Genomic DNA, 14,712 nt, shown 5'->3' with positions numbered 1-14,712 from the left:
TGATGTTCAATGTTTTATGTTATGAGTGCTTAGTGTATATTTAGTTGATGTTTTTCTTAGTTCATATCTTAGATGTTATTACTGTTTTTCTTATACATTTTATTGTTGGATGTAACTGGGACCCTGTGTACATAATTTCGCTCCACCACATGTACCACATGAGGTGCGAATGACAAAGAAACTGACTGATATACCTGTATACATCTGAAAAAATAAACTTAAAGGCACCTAAACTTGTGTTGAGTCAAACTCAAAGACCAAATAAACTTGGTCCATGCCAAGCCCCATTTCATTTATTGCAAAATGTATTAATTGTAAAAAATAGAAAACCTTAGTACAATTACCAGTACATTTTATGTAGAGTTGAGAACTTTGATGACTTAAGAAAAAACGTTTTTTCAAAGCCTCACTATCAACTTTTTTTATTATAGTATACTTTATCACAGTAGCAAATCAGTTAAAACATTAAAGTCACACTATCAGATCACTTGACACTGGAATGAGAAAAAACTTTTAAAGCAGACTGTTCAGATGAATGTCAACTCAAGTCTGATAATTGCTGGGCTGCAAGTTCACCAGGAGTCTGAAGTCTCATTGGACTTTTGCTCTTTGCACATTAAAACTAAAGATTACTGATGAAGTCCCATTTATTTTTCTTGGATTCAGTTAACTGGCTGGCAGTCAAGCGATCGTCTTCCGAGAGCATGCTTATTATTTTTTAAATGAGCAGCAACAGACCCAGTCTCTCAGATGTAAAACATTTAATTTGGTGATTAGATGAAATGTCAGATTTTTCTCACAGGTCTTTGGTTTGATACATAAACAGAAAATGACCCGCACATTCTCTGGAGGAATGCTGCCCTAGATGGACCGTTCATCTTTTGTCAAAAGAGTTTAAAAAAAACCAACAAAAAAAACATTGTGTAGTCTCCAGAGGGCCAAACCCTTTTTCATATCATGTTGAGCAACTAGTCTGTGTGGACCAACCTCATCCTGGGGATGAAACATCACTGGAACACATCTTTTGGAAACCAAAATCCAACTAAAGCCAGCTTCAGGTATGGATGCCTTTGTTTTTGACATTAGCAGATTGCAATACTTTATTATTTTTTTTTTTTTTTAAGTGTCTAAACAAGCTTGATTTGGACAAACAGCCTAGGCTTAACTCGAGTAACCCCTTTTCAGAAAAGGAGGTCGTTTGGAGATAAATATTGCTCGTCCCTGATGAAAGAATGCATACTATTTAAAGATAAGCCCCATGGAAATGTCCAAACGGAAAGCAAAACATGAGTTGGCTCTTCAGTGCATTTCATTTGAGGAAGGACAGAAAATAAAAAGTGAACTCTTTGAGTGTTGCATCCAGTACTTTTGGGCTTTGTCTGAAATATGTTTCCCAGTTCAAATCATTTTTAAAGTTATAGATCAACTTCAAGTCACACCTTTAAACTAAAATACAGACTTGAAAATTCACAAGTTTAGAGTCTTTTTTTTTTAAAGCATAATATTTTGGCAGAAAACTCCCCCACCCTGCTCAGATAAGTCAGAGCACAATACAACTTAAAGAAAAAAAAACTCAAATACATCCGACATGTTTATTTATTAAAACAAAAATCATTGCCTTTTTTCACAACATTTAATTAAATGGCGCCATTTACAGGCATAGCTTTGGTGTCATGTTGTAGATTACAGCCCGACCGCCTCTTACCGTGTTCTGTCCAACGCTTGCGTTTAGAAAGAACACGGTAAAACGTTGCATTAATGTATACAGATGATTATACAAGAGACTCCCTCAGAACCACTGGTGGCACAGAAAGACCCGGTGTGGAAGTGACAGGACGCCCGAATGGAGGGCGAGCTGGTGACGGAGCAGGGCGAAGAAGAATCATCATCATCATGGCAGGCTGCTTTCATTTATCCTCTTTCATGGCTTTCTTCTCCGCTTCAATTTCTGTCAAATCACAAAGAACATTTTAAGCTGAAGGTGCAACACTTATCAATCCAACAGTCAGAGACACTTGAGCAACTTCTCAGGAAGTGATGAAGTTTCTTTTGACACCTCAATGGGAAGTCGTCCATGAAACCACAAACAGAAAGGGTTAGAGTTCATGCAAATAACGTGAATTTTAATTTAAAGCATTCTGGATTTAAAATATAGTCCCATGCGCTTAAAAACTGAAGATTAAGAAAGCAGGACTTCGGCCTCTGGAGGGAAGCTGAACATCGTTACTTTTTATGACATGAGGTTTTAAAGGAACAGTTTCCTTCATTTGAAGTTGGGTTTGTTCAGTGGAAAGGTAATGAATATAAATTAAAAGTTAATCTTAAATGTTGTAGATATCTGAATAACTTCAAAGTTAAGAAATTAAAAAAAAAAAAAAAAATAAAATCTAAAGGCTAATGTGAGCAAGGCCAAAACTAAAGTAGATTGCTGCCATTTTAAAACCAAAAGCTCAAATATTTCACAGCACGTCGTGCTGAAGAAGTCGAACCCGACACCAGAAGCGCTATAGCTAGCTCCTGTAGTTTATCTGCAGAGAACTACAAAAATTCAATCTGATTTCGTAAAACCTAACCGAATGCAAACGTTACTGGTTATAATGTTTAAGTATCGTCAAACTGAAGCACTTTATTAGAGTCGTTTAAATAAAAAAAAAATTTCATAGTCTTAGCCCTTTAGATAAACTCGTCAATCCTGTCAATTATAATTTCTCCAAACAGAGATCGTTCCGATTTTAAATGTTCACCTGCAAAAAGCTCTGAACTATTCCTTTAGACATTTGCTCCCGTTTTTATCAGTTGGACCTTTATTTCATTGCTGTATCGAGATTAAAACAAATTTACCCCCCCATGGTCCTACAAATCAGGAAGCCGTCTAATTCCTATCAGTCACAGAATTTATGGCAGGTGTAAAACGCGCCCACGCTTCCTGTAAAAATCACTCGGGGTGGGGCTGCACGCCGACGCGCAGCAGAAAATGAACGGGACGCCTCCAGGTAAGTGGGTGTGCAGCACCACTTTGTGATGCAATGTTTGTCTCCTGATGTCAAGGGAGGAGTTGAAGCATAATGGAGCCAAAAAAAAAAAAAAAAAAAGTGGTGAAATGTGAAACAGGTGTGGACAAGACCATTGCGCTTCGTGCACTCCCCCCCCCCCTTCCTTGAACACCTACCCTCCTTAGTTGGGAGATGGTTTTTCTCCTCCGTGTCCGTCTTCTTCAGCTTCTGCTTGTTAAACGTCTCCACTTCCTGGTTGACTGGGTTGGGGTCGCTCATTTTGGAAGAGATCTGTTAGCAGGAGACCAAACGACAAAGTTGGACTTAAAAAAAGCACACAATAAATGCAACACACCTGAAGAATGCATGCATGCACACACACACACACACACTGCATGTCCATACAGGTACACAAGATGAGCCCCACCTCAGTCAGTGCATGAGTGGAAACTGTCCTTTCCATTCTCCCACAGTGAACTGGGCATTCTCCCAGAGAACTGGGCCTGCACTGTTATGTACAGACGGAGGAACCTGACTGGTGGGAAACCTCATTTGCATTTTAGCTACACATTTTCATAAAACACTGTAAACCAGGACAGCTGAGATCAGCAGCAACACAGAATGTGAAGGCTTTAACATGTTTTTGCAAATCTCTTCAAATAAAGCCCATCTACATTTCAGTAGGTTGGACAGAATTAAAAATGTTTCTACCCTGCACTGCATTAAAGTGGAAGGTGTAGACACCAGTTGCAGGCCTGTGTAAAAGAAGAATGCGGATAAAAGTGCACGCAGCACCAAATGGTTTTAGGCCTGCAGCGTGAAAAGCAGAAATGTTGCCCAAGAGATCCAAGCGCCTTTGCGTTATGAGATCAACAAAATGATCCTTCCATCTGGATAATAAGACGCTTTTAAGGACATTGTTCGCATACCTGGTGTAGGGCGATGTGCTGACGAGATCCTCTCCAGGTAAGACACGTCTGTGTGTAATCCGTGCAGAGCCCTCGGTTTAAATAGAGTCAACACGCCCTTCTGCACGACAACATGGACACCGAGCCGTGGCTTCTGATTGGCTCCCGCTGCTACGGAGGAGGAGGGGGGGACTGTTTGAACGGGACACGTTTTAATCCACAACACCACTTCCTGGTGAATACATTGTCGCTCCTTAGGCGAATTTCTTTTATGCATCATTATTTATTTAATGTCTTCAACTCCTGCCACTGCTCTGTTGATTAGCTCCTTTAATTTTTGACATGAATGGGTTATTGGTTTAACACAGCGCCATCTACCGGACATGTTTCGACATGACACCTTTGCGAAAGGAAGGAACAAGCATTTGTGATCAAAAGAAGTTATCGCCCGCCGCAGCGACGTGAAAACAGACGATAATGTTTTGCCACCGTTTGTGTAAGCCTGTCTTTTAGCAAAACATCTCACGAACCACTAGAAACTGTTTTGATCAACTGTTTCGGAGCTTATGCTGAGGAATTCCGGAAGTTTTCAGTGCAGCGCGTGCCGACTAGGCGTGTGTTACGGTTAGTGACGTCACTGGTTAGATGTGAAGAATGCTTGCTAGCTCTGGAAAAGATTTGTTGTTTTTACATGTGCATGCTCTCCCAGCCAGAAAAGCATGTGTGGATAAAGTTTGACTAAGGTTTAAATTAATGATAAATATTTTCTTACTTCCTTTGAGGCAGTGGCTGAGGCCCAAAAACAAAAAGAGAAGAAGGCCAAAGGCGAGGCCCAGAAAGTTCCTGCAGTGTTTCACAGCAGACATGTTTCAGAGAAACCAACTGAGTCCAAGCTCAGAAGAATTCATTCAACTTTTATTTATACAGGTTAGTCTCATAAATATTTGACCTTAATAGAAATGAAAAGTCACCATCCCAGTATTCATACATTCACGGTCCCACAACATCTAATGGTTGAAATAATGCTGACACGTTTATCAAAAATAAATAAGTACTTCTATTACCATTAACCAAACTTCAAAATATATATGAAAAAACACTAAATAAAATGTAGGCGCTTTAATTTGTCTTTTAAGAAGCGGCCATCTCAACTCAAGTAGTTAAAATTACAAAACTTTCGCCCAGCAGGAGTTTGTGTGCACGTGAAGCCTGAAATGAACCAGTTAGAATGAAAGCTTCACGAAGCTTCATCTGAGCATCTCTACCTGCAGGAAGCAATGGATGCTTACATACATTTTAGACTCAATACATTTCAAGATGGCTGCCACAGCCAAATGGCCTTCAAAATAAAATAAAAAAAAGTCTACCACAGGGAATTTGACAGATTGACTTGTGGGGTGGTAGCTGAGACTAATCCTCAACACATACTCTGAGCACTAACAGATGGTGCCAGGTCTTAGTAGAAAATAAATTAGTTTAATTATTTGGAGTTAACTTTGTCTGTTAGCAAAATACCTCACGAACCGGATTGACTTGAACGAAACTTTCAGGAAAACATAATGAGTTGAACATTTTACTTTATCTTTGGGAGCCGACTGTTTTCTAATAGGCGACTGCTGCGGTTACGTATTAGAAAACAGAAATGTCTGTAATTCAACTAGTTGCACAGATGTGTTAAAACTTGATGTAGTTGCAGCTTAGAGTCTTTCACAATCCACTGTAAGAACTACTCATTGAGCAAGATAAGTGTTACTTTGGCATTATTAGTCAACTCTGTTAGCATAATATCTCACGGACCATTGAATGGATTTTAATGAAAATTTCAGAAAGTAGTCATCTACAACTGATTCACTTTGGGAGTTACTGGCAATCAAACTTCAGATTGCTGCAACAGCTTATCAATAAAATAAAAAGGGCTTTAACTCAGTTTTAGAGATATTGAGCGAACATGCAGTAAGAGCCGAGTCATTTACAACTCAGACTCTGAGCATAAGCTCGTGCATACAATAATTTCTATACGCGACTAAGAAATGTGACATTTCTCCACATGAGATTATCTAAAACTCTGTTTAAAAGGCATATACAGACACTTTCCAGAAAATTAGAATATCATGGAAAACTTGTTTAACTTCCATAATTCCATTCAAAAAGTTAATCTTTAATAGATGATAGATTCAGGGCCCACAATTTCAAGTATTTAGTTGTTTATTTTTACATTATTTGGGCTTCCAGCTCATGAAACCCACGAAAACAGGATTTCAAAACATTTGAATACTGTAAAGACAACAGCCCACACTTCTCAGTTTTTGCAGAAAATAAATAAAGAAATTAGGATCACAACAAATCAATCAAAATATGGTACTTTCAAAACGATATGTCAATCTTGGCATTGAGTCAATCAGCCCGTATGACTGGGAGTTATGGAAGCCCAGATTTCCTTGATACTGTCAGCTCTTCTTTGGTGGTGGGTCTGGTGCTCCTCATGTTCCTCTTGAGAATACTCCATAGATTCTCAATGGGGTTTAGGTCTGGCGAGTTGTCTGGCCAAGCACTGTGGCATGGGCATCAAAACAGGTTTTGGTGCTTGTGGTGGCATGGGCTGGAGCCAGGTCCTGCTGGAAGATGAAATCTGCATCTCCATACAGATCCTCAGCAGAAGGAATCATGCAGTCCTCTAAAACATTCTGGTAGACTGTTGTGGTGACCTTGGATTTAAGAAAGCAGAGTTTACCAACACCTGCACCGGACATTGCACCCAAATCATGACTGACTGTGGATATTTCACACTGGACCTCAAGCAGTATGGGCTCTGTTCCTCACCCTTCTTCCTCCAAACCCTTGGACCTTGATTTCTGAATGAAAGACACACTTTACTTTCATCGGAAAAGAGGACTGAGGAACCCGACAGTTGTAGCCCATCTCCTGCATGCGTCTGAATGTGGTGGTTTTTGACGCTGTGACTCCGCATCATTCCACTCTTTCTGGATCTCTGCCAGATTCTGGAATCTTCTCTGGTTGATAATTCCCTGAAGCCCACGGTCATCTCTTTTGCTGGTGCATCTTCTCCTGCCACATTTTGCCCTTCCACTAGACTTTCCATTATATGCTTGAACACAGCACTCTATGAACAGCCAGCCTCCTTAGCTATGAACTTTTGTGGTTTACCCATCCTATGGAGGGTACAATGATGGTCTTCTGGCCAGTTGTTATGTCTGCAGTCTTCCCCATATTGAACCGAACTGAAGCAATTTAATGACACATGGGGAAACTGTGCAGGTGCTTTGAGTTTAGTAGATGATTAGTGTCACACTCTGTTTAAAACATTCATGTCCTGCAACATTTGGGCTGATTTCTCCACAGTATTCTAATTTTTTGAAATCCTGCTTTCGTGGGTTTCATGAGCTGGAAGCCCAAATTATGTAAAAATAAATAAATATTTGAAATTGTTTAAATTGTGGGCCCTGAATCTATCATCTATTAAAAATGAACCTTTTGAATAGAATTATGGAAGTTAAACAACTTTTCCATGATATTCTAAATTTTTGGAAAGGGTCTGTATCCTTTCTAGAAATACTTGACCTTCATTTTCATTAGTACACATGTGTCTGCAATCATGTGTGAACGGTTTTCTTTATCGTGTCCAGAATTAGTCCAACAACCAACAGATGCAGAATCACAGAGGCAGTGAAGGCGATGAAATACAGCAGCTCAGTTTATAATTCAAGTCTGGATGTGTCTGCACATCTGCACAGGCAAAATCCCCCCGCCACACACACATACATACACACCCCCACAGGCCTCGGGTCATTTATGTAGTCTCCCTGGAATTCTCTTATTGTGAAGCAACACACAACATGCATTCCAGCGTTACACATCAAGAACAAAAACCCACTTGTGCAAGAAAACTAACTCATGCATGTAACAACAGATGGGTCATTGTGGTTTCACAAAATTTATATTAACTATTATTACTACTATTATTAAATTAACTATGTATATATATATATATATATATATATATATATATATATATATATATATATATATATATATATAGTTAATTTTAGTTACTAGTCTTGAAAACAGTAAACTAAAAAAAAAGTCTACACGAGAGGAGAGGTGCATCAGAGCAATAAAAATCCCAGACAGCTCACATCTTGCAGGTTGAATCTTTAGCTACTTGGTCTGTTAAATTCCTCGGTGAACAGAAACAGCTGACTTGTTTAATATTCCCCAGAACAACAAATTTTAATCTGACAGGTAGCGCTGAAAGTATCAAAGTTTATACAACGTCAGACGGTACATATATATACACTCACTGGACACGCTTGAGGTGTTTTCACACACTGACAGGGAAACAAGTATTTGCATAAAGAGTTAGTGCAGCAGAAGACAGGATATTTATCACAGGAATGTTTTTGTCCATGAGCTTGTTTGTATGTTAGCAAAACATCTCGCAAACAACGTGACAAATTTGAATGAAACTCTTAAGACTAATCTTTGAACCAAATAGAACTGAATAACTTTCATGGAGTTAACCAGAATCAAGATGGCAATCACTGACAATCAGCAACATGGCAACCCATTCTGATGAAACTTTCCACGACGATGACAAGCCTTTAAAAACAGGAGGCTTCTGCATTGAGCCTCAAAGGACTTTTATTTGTTAGGTTTGGCTGCTCATGTTTGTTGAATATATATTTTATTACATTTTTCCTGTTTACTAATGCCTCCTAAAGAAAACCAGTAATGTCTGCAAAATGACGACGCATCTTTTCATAAAACAACAGGAAGGAAGGCACCTGTGATTCGTCTGCACCATATTTATATTTTCAGCACACAAACACATTCAGGCACAAGAGAAATTCTCACCAGGGCTTCGTGGCAGTGGGTTTTACATTTGGACACAGAACTGGCAGATTTGTTGGTTTGGACAAGTCAGCTGAAATGCAGACATCTTATGTGTGACAGCGGTCAAGATCAGACAGGGAATCATAGCTGAATTCAAATTGGGTCCTAAGTTAATGAAAGTTGTTCATGTTGGCTCTGAGATGAACTTAAAACGGCAACACCTGAGATGTTCCTGCTACAAGTTGATGCGTTTGTTGGATACCTGCACACAAAAAAATACATTTTCAGAGCAAAACCCTTATGTTTTTGAACTGAAAGAGTTGTATGGCTACTAAAATGAATACAACAGTCTGTGTAAACTCTTAACAGTGTAACAACTTTCAACAGTGTCTCTTCAACACGATCGCTTCTCCTGCTTGTCATAAATGGCGGTGGCGATTCCCCACGTGATGCACGATCTCAAAATAACGAGGGAACCTCCTCGGTACAAAAGAGCCACGCTCCCATGCCGAGATTTCCACAAGGCCTTCCAGCATGCAACAACACCTTTCCCCTCCCCGCCCACCTGTGCCTGCATGTTTGCCACCAGCACAGACAGCGGGTACAGAGCCAAGCTGATCGCCATCGAGGTCAGCGTTCCCGAGACAAAGGAGGAGGTCATGGGGGAGAGGCCCTGTCCCGCCACGACGACGCACACAGGACCCTTCAGTCCAAAGTAGAGGGAGCTGCCCAGAGCGTTACGAGCTGCAATGGGGAGGAAGGCTCTGTAGTAGCCATAGCTCATCCTCTGCGACTTCAGGGTCACAAGAACGCTCCTCAAGGAGGGTAGGTGACGGTCGTTTTGGCCGTTCTGCAGCACGTTCTGAACCCGCTCGAATGGAGTGAAAACCACAGCTTCCACCAACCCTGCTCCAAACCCAGCCAGAGCCGGCAGAGCTGCCGCAGGGAGGACATTTTGGGACGACAGTGTGAGCTGACGGAGGAGTGTGTCCTGGAGGCCAAACAGCAGCGTGCCGTTCAGCGTCCTCATCAGCACGGGTGGAGCCACGCCCCTGTACAGCTTCACAGGCCCCTCTTTACAGAGCTGTCCCACCGCCTGGCCAACCGGGGTGTTGTGGATTTGTTGGCGAAAAATGGTTTTGTAGACAGGGAAGACGAGGAAGGAGGGAAGGGCAGACAGCAAGCTGGAGGTTCCTCCATGTAAGTAGCTCTGGAAGCGAATCATCGTGTCCCCGGGGTCTTCATCATCTCCATTATGGTCCGGACTTCCTGCCATTTATTGAGCTGGTGAAAATGAAAGTACAAATCATGACATGCTAGCACTGACACTGGGAGGCTCACTGAAGATCATAAGGTTTTAAAAAAACTTTAATAGATAAACTAACATTTTGTAAATATTATTTATAAAGCCAAAAAGAGAAGATGAAAAATCCAATGCCTATAGTCCAGATTAGAATTGAACAAATCCTATCAGTGATCAAAAACAAAAACTCCCCTAATAATAATAATATTTGACTAATAAACCCCTAATTATAATTAACTTATTGCTGCAGTTTCTGTGTGTGTTTCTACAAAGGTTTTCCCTTTCTTCTCTCTTCTCTAGGTTGAGATTGTGTCTCAATTCTGAAACAATACTCCAGATTAACACAATTTAATGGGAGAAAAAAATTAAATGAACTAAAATAATATACAAGTGAAAAATGATGATACAACATATATTCATAGAATCAAATATAAAGATGCAAGTGGGATTGAAGCCACAAGTGGTGGGCACAGCCAATTAAAAAAGTTTGTTTTGCTAACCCATATAACTCGGTTTTAAAACTTGAATATCTCCACTGTTTGCCTCAGCAGGTTTCACAGCACCTGTGTTTGAGCTTCAGGTCTAGGTAGAGGTGTCAGTGTGTTTAAAGCAGCCAAATGGGTCCATAGTGCAGAAAATCTGATGCCCCAAATGAAACTATTGGACCTACATGTTCAGATCACTGGCCGGACGTTCACATATCCACTTGACACTTGGTCTTTGAACAGTACTGCCCCATAAAAAATGTAAAAAAAGAAACTGAAAGTGAATCACTAAAAATCATTTTAAACCCAACTTAAAACTGTCAAAGTAGTTGAACAATACACAAAACAATAAACAGAAAACTCAGTAAAGTAGCATGTTTATTAGGAGGACATATTTTGAGCTGCCCATATGAACCCTCCTCTGCTGCATTAAAAACCACCATGATGTCAGACAGGAAGAATGTTTACAGTTAAGCTAACCATGAGATGTTAGCTAATATTTAAAGCAAAACAACACGAGGAAAAATATATTCACAAAAATGTTCAATTAAATCAGTATATGCAGGACTATTATACAGTTTAAAAGTGAAAAACCATTAGCCTATGAGGCAACTGGTTGTTACGAAATTATAAATGTACTCACCTTTTGTTATATAAAAAAAGCAGCTTTGTGGTGACAATCAAATTTTCAAGATGTGTTAAAAAGAATTTGGAGCAGCACAGGTTTTTAATTTATTTCCACCTCGGCACATGGAGAGGGGCAGTTTTTTTCTCATCAGAGGATTGACCACATCATATCAAGTGATGCACCTAATAAAAATAATTTAAAACGATGCCGGTGTTTTGATTCGACCCGCCTTCTGCCGGATGACTATTGGCTCACATGAATGACGTTACATGTTCTCCGATTGGATGCTTCACCTGTCAATCAGTTTTTACACAGCGTTATTAGTTTATGCGTTTTCATACCAATCACGCGACCCCCTTCCAAAAAGCGACAAAATTTAGCGCCTTTATTGGTGTTTTAGGGGACTTCTGAAGACTGAAAGCCAAATATTCTTTCCAACAAGCAGCGGGAGCTGCCTGGGGCTTCTCCCCCATCCATCACTCACAGGCGGCTGTCCACTCCCATCAGCCATCGCCCCACAATGCTATTGATTCGCGCATGCGCAAAGCAGCAGATATCGGATAACTGTATGAGATGTAAATAAAAACAAGTGTCTGAAACAAATCATTGTGCCAAGATAACAATGTTTCATTTTAGTGACTTAATGGTCCCATGCTTGGACAAAGGTTATAATCGTAACATTAAATTCAATGAGAATTGACAGAAGAAACTTCGTTTGTCGCTCTAAACATATTAAAAGCCTTTTACTCTTTTAACTATTTGTTCAGGACTCATATTAATGCCTGAAAAGCAACCATGTAAACTAACGACAGATGGGCATTAAATAATCGTGTAACATCTTTATGAATGTATACAAACTGAAAACCCTCTGGGCTCCTGCTGCCTGAAAATTACATCATTAAGACGCACAAAAACTGTTAAGTTTGTCAAAGATAGAAAACAAGTTTGAATTTGAACGCATATTTAAATTTATTAAGAACACATCTTCAAATTTTTGGTGCATTCATTTCTACTGTGAACGAAAAACAAAGAAAACCCTTGTATTTTGCACATGGACGACAAAACCTTACTCTATTAAACATTAAAAAAAGACAAGAAAAGCAGGTGAACATTTCTGAAGGAAGCTCCAGCCTGCAGAGACCCCGAGCTAAAAACAGCTCCTCCTCCGACATCTTCTCATTGTAGACTTAAAGGAAACATTTTTAAACACCGGGCATACCCCACTCAATGAGGGCGCCTCAAGAGTTGAAAGAAAACATACAATAAAATATACATCGTTTACAGCCTGAAAGAAGAGTTTCGTCACCAAGTGATGTCAGGCGGGGGTGAAAACTAAAAGAAAAAACTTACTTTCATTTCACACTTTTGAGGCACTCGTGGTTGAGTGGAGCTTCAGCGGCACCGTAAACTAGACAAATACACATTCAGTCCATTAACTGCGACCTTTTCATCAGCAGAAGATAGCAGAGCAACATAAAAAAGTACACACAATCATTGTAACAAAAAGCCATGGAACAGCTTTACATACTGGATACATCTCCTGAGCACTGGAACCTGACAACAGATCAAAATGACTTTTTTTGGGTGGGGGGATTACAATGATCAGGAGAAACGCTGCGAGTTACATGTCATTAAAAGAAAGACAATTCACTGTGTACATATTTATCTGAACATAACGAACACGCCAGCCTAAAAGTAGTAGCTCGCTTGCTTTGGCGCCGAACACATAGAGACATCTTTAATGGGGAGGGTTTAGTGAAAATGGGGGCGGTGTTAGTAACAGACATGACAGTTCTTTTCGCCATCAGTTATTAGTAGATCATATTTGCTGATGGTAAAGATTGGGGCGTGCCCTCTTCTTTTTTTTTGGCGACGGTGGCGTTACAGAGGAACGTGGCTAAACAGATAAGAAACAGATTCCCCGTTGTGAGTTCTGCGAATGGCCTCCGCAAGGATCATGGAGATGTCTATAACCTGGAGAAAGGCGAGACAACAAAATGCTGTGAGATAATCGACGACTCGTCTGCATTTCTAAACACGAACTGGTTCAGAGCCAAGTGTTGAGACTGACTTGTATTTTGGAACAATGCTTCATCTTCTCCTCCTGAGGGATTGTGTTGGTGACCACCACGGCTTCGAAGCAGGCATTGTTGATGCGTGAAATTGCAGGCCCAGAAAAGATGCCATGCGTTAAGATGGCATATACTTTAGTGGCGCCTGCAGAGATTAATCTAAAGGGCGAGAAAAGGTAACTGATGTGAATCTGCTCAGGCTGTGACATTTGATGGGTAAATAAAGGAGCTTACTTGTCAGCAGCGTGGCAGACTGTCCCGCATGTGTCGGCCATGTCGTCCACTAGAATCGCGACCCGATCCGTCACATCTCCCACGAGAACCATGCGGTCCACCTCATTTGCCTTTTTCCTTTCCTTGTGAATAAGAGCAAAATCCACATTCAACCTGTCTGCGATGGAGGTGACCCTGCAAAACAGATAGTGAAAAATACACAAGTTAGAGCAGATGCATAATAAATAAATAAATACTTGTTAGGAGAGACAAGTTAGGTCAACAGAGGACTAATCTTTAGTACATTTTAGAAGAGATCCAAGGAGGCTGAGAGCAGAACTCACAAGTTGACTCTGGCTTACCTTTTGGCTCCTCCTGCATCAGGTGACACAATGATACAGTTTTTCCACTCCAGGATGTTCTCTTTAATCCATTTCAGCACGGCTGGCTCTGCATACAAGTTATCAACAGGAATATCGAAAAAGCCCTAAAAAAAAAGAAGATTAAAGAAAATGTCCAATGAGGTCAGAGAGACTGAACACGCACGTTCATATCTCCATTTAGTCTTTATGCAAACTTAAGGGACTGCAAGTCAGCCTCCTAATACAGCAGGCAGGACCACTACACAGGCTGGTGCAGAGCCCACAGACCAATAGCAGAAAGATAAAAAACAAGTGCCATAAACAACGTTAACAAATAATAATTCATGAGGAAATATTTCCTGATTATCTGAACTAAAAGTAGCTTTTGACAAAGTGCTTCAAAAGCAGATAGAATGCATTTAATGTACCGTTACTACTTATGTGCAATCATTTTACTACACATCAGAGCTTTGTCTTTTTTTTTGCATATTGCCCATATTTCAAAAAGCGGTTCTTTTGTTACTTAAAAGTAAGTTTCATCTAGGGCTGGAGAATAATTCGATATCGATATACGTCACGATATACTTTTATTCAATAATGGTGATACGAGTTTTAAGCACGCTTTCGATATTTCGATATGATTACAGAGTTTCACTGACGCATTTCCTTTTCGGTTCGGGTTGAACTTCGCTTCAGTTTCAACCCGGACAGAAAAAAGTGCAACACAAATACGTAAGTGTGTGGTGACGTAGATGTTACGCAGAGCTCAACTAGCGGTGGGAACATCTAACTTGTTCCACTTGATAGAATACGCTGAGTCACAAGATGAAGCACAAGAAAAGCTTGAGCCAACTTGTCCCTGAAACAACCCCCCCCCCTCCCCCCCCCCCCACACCC

General features: G+C 40.3%; 3 protein-coding genes across 3 annotated transcripts in view; all 3 read right to left on the bottom strand.

Moving 5' to 3' along the window:
* Positions 1-1,578: 1,578 nt before the first annotated feature.
* tmsb1 (thymosin beta 1) lies at positions 1,579-4,037 on the bottom strand. Its single transcript, XM_037675904.1, has 3 exons — positions 3,923-4,037; positions 3,170-3,284; positions 1,579-1,948 (listed from the first exon to the last, which is right to left on the bottom strand). Exons 2-3 carry the CDS (start codon positions 3,270-3,272, stop codon positions 1,908-1,910), a joined length of 144 nt encoding a protein of 47 aa, XP_037531832.1. The 5' UTR covers positions 3,273-3,284; positions 3,923-4,037; the 3' UTR covers positions 1,579-1,907.
* A 5,109-nt stretch (positions 4,038-9,146) lies between these two features.
* LOC119409041 (solute carrier family 25 member 53-like) lies at positions 9,147-10,028 on the bottom strand. The gene has a single exon (XM_037675903.1). The coding sequence runs from the start codon at positions 10,026-10,028 to the stop codon at positions 9,147-9,149; it is 882 nt and encodes a 293-aa protein (XP_037531831.1).
* A 2,096-nt stretch (positions 10,029-12,124) lies between these two features.
* Positions 12,125-14,712, bottom strand: part of prps1b (phosphoribosyl pyrophosphate synthetase 1B) — a 6,417-nt gene continuing 3,829 nt past the window's right edge. The window contains exons 4-7 of the mRNA XM_037675902.1: positions 13,816-13,940; positions 13,475-13,648; positions 13,240-13,399; positions 12,125-13,142 (exon numbers count right to left, since the gene is read on the bottom strand). Coding sequence (XP_037531830.1) covers positions 13,050-13,142; positions 13,240-13,399; positions 13,475-13,648; positions 13,816-13,940 — 552 coding nt within the window. The 3' untranslated portion in view covers positions 12,125-13,049. The remainder of the gene's footprint in view (positions 13,143-13,239; positions 13,400-13,474; positions 13,649-13,815; positions 13,941-14,712) is intronic.

Source organism: Nematolebias whitei, chromosome 4 (assembly GCF_014905685.2).
Source record: "Nematolebias whitei isolate Nwh7 chromosome 4, NemWhi1, whole genome shotgun sequence".
Classification (NCBI taxonomy): domain Eukaryota; kingdom Metazoa; phylum Chordata; class Actinopteri; order Cyprinodontiformes; family Rivulidae; genus Nematolebias; species Nematolebias whitei.
This window is presented reverse-complemented; position numbering and strand designations above follow the sequence as displayed.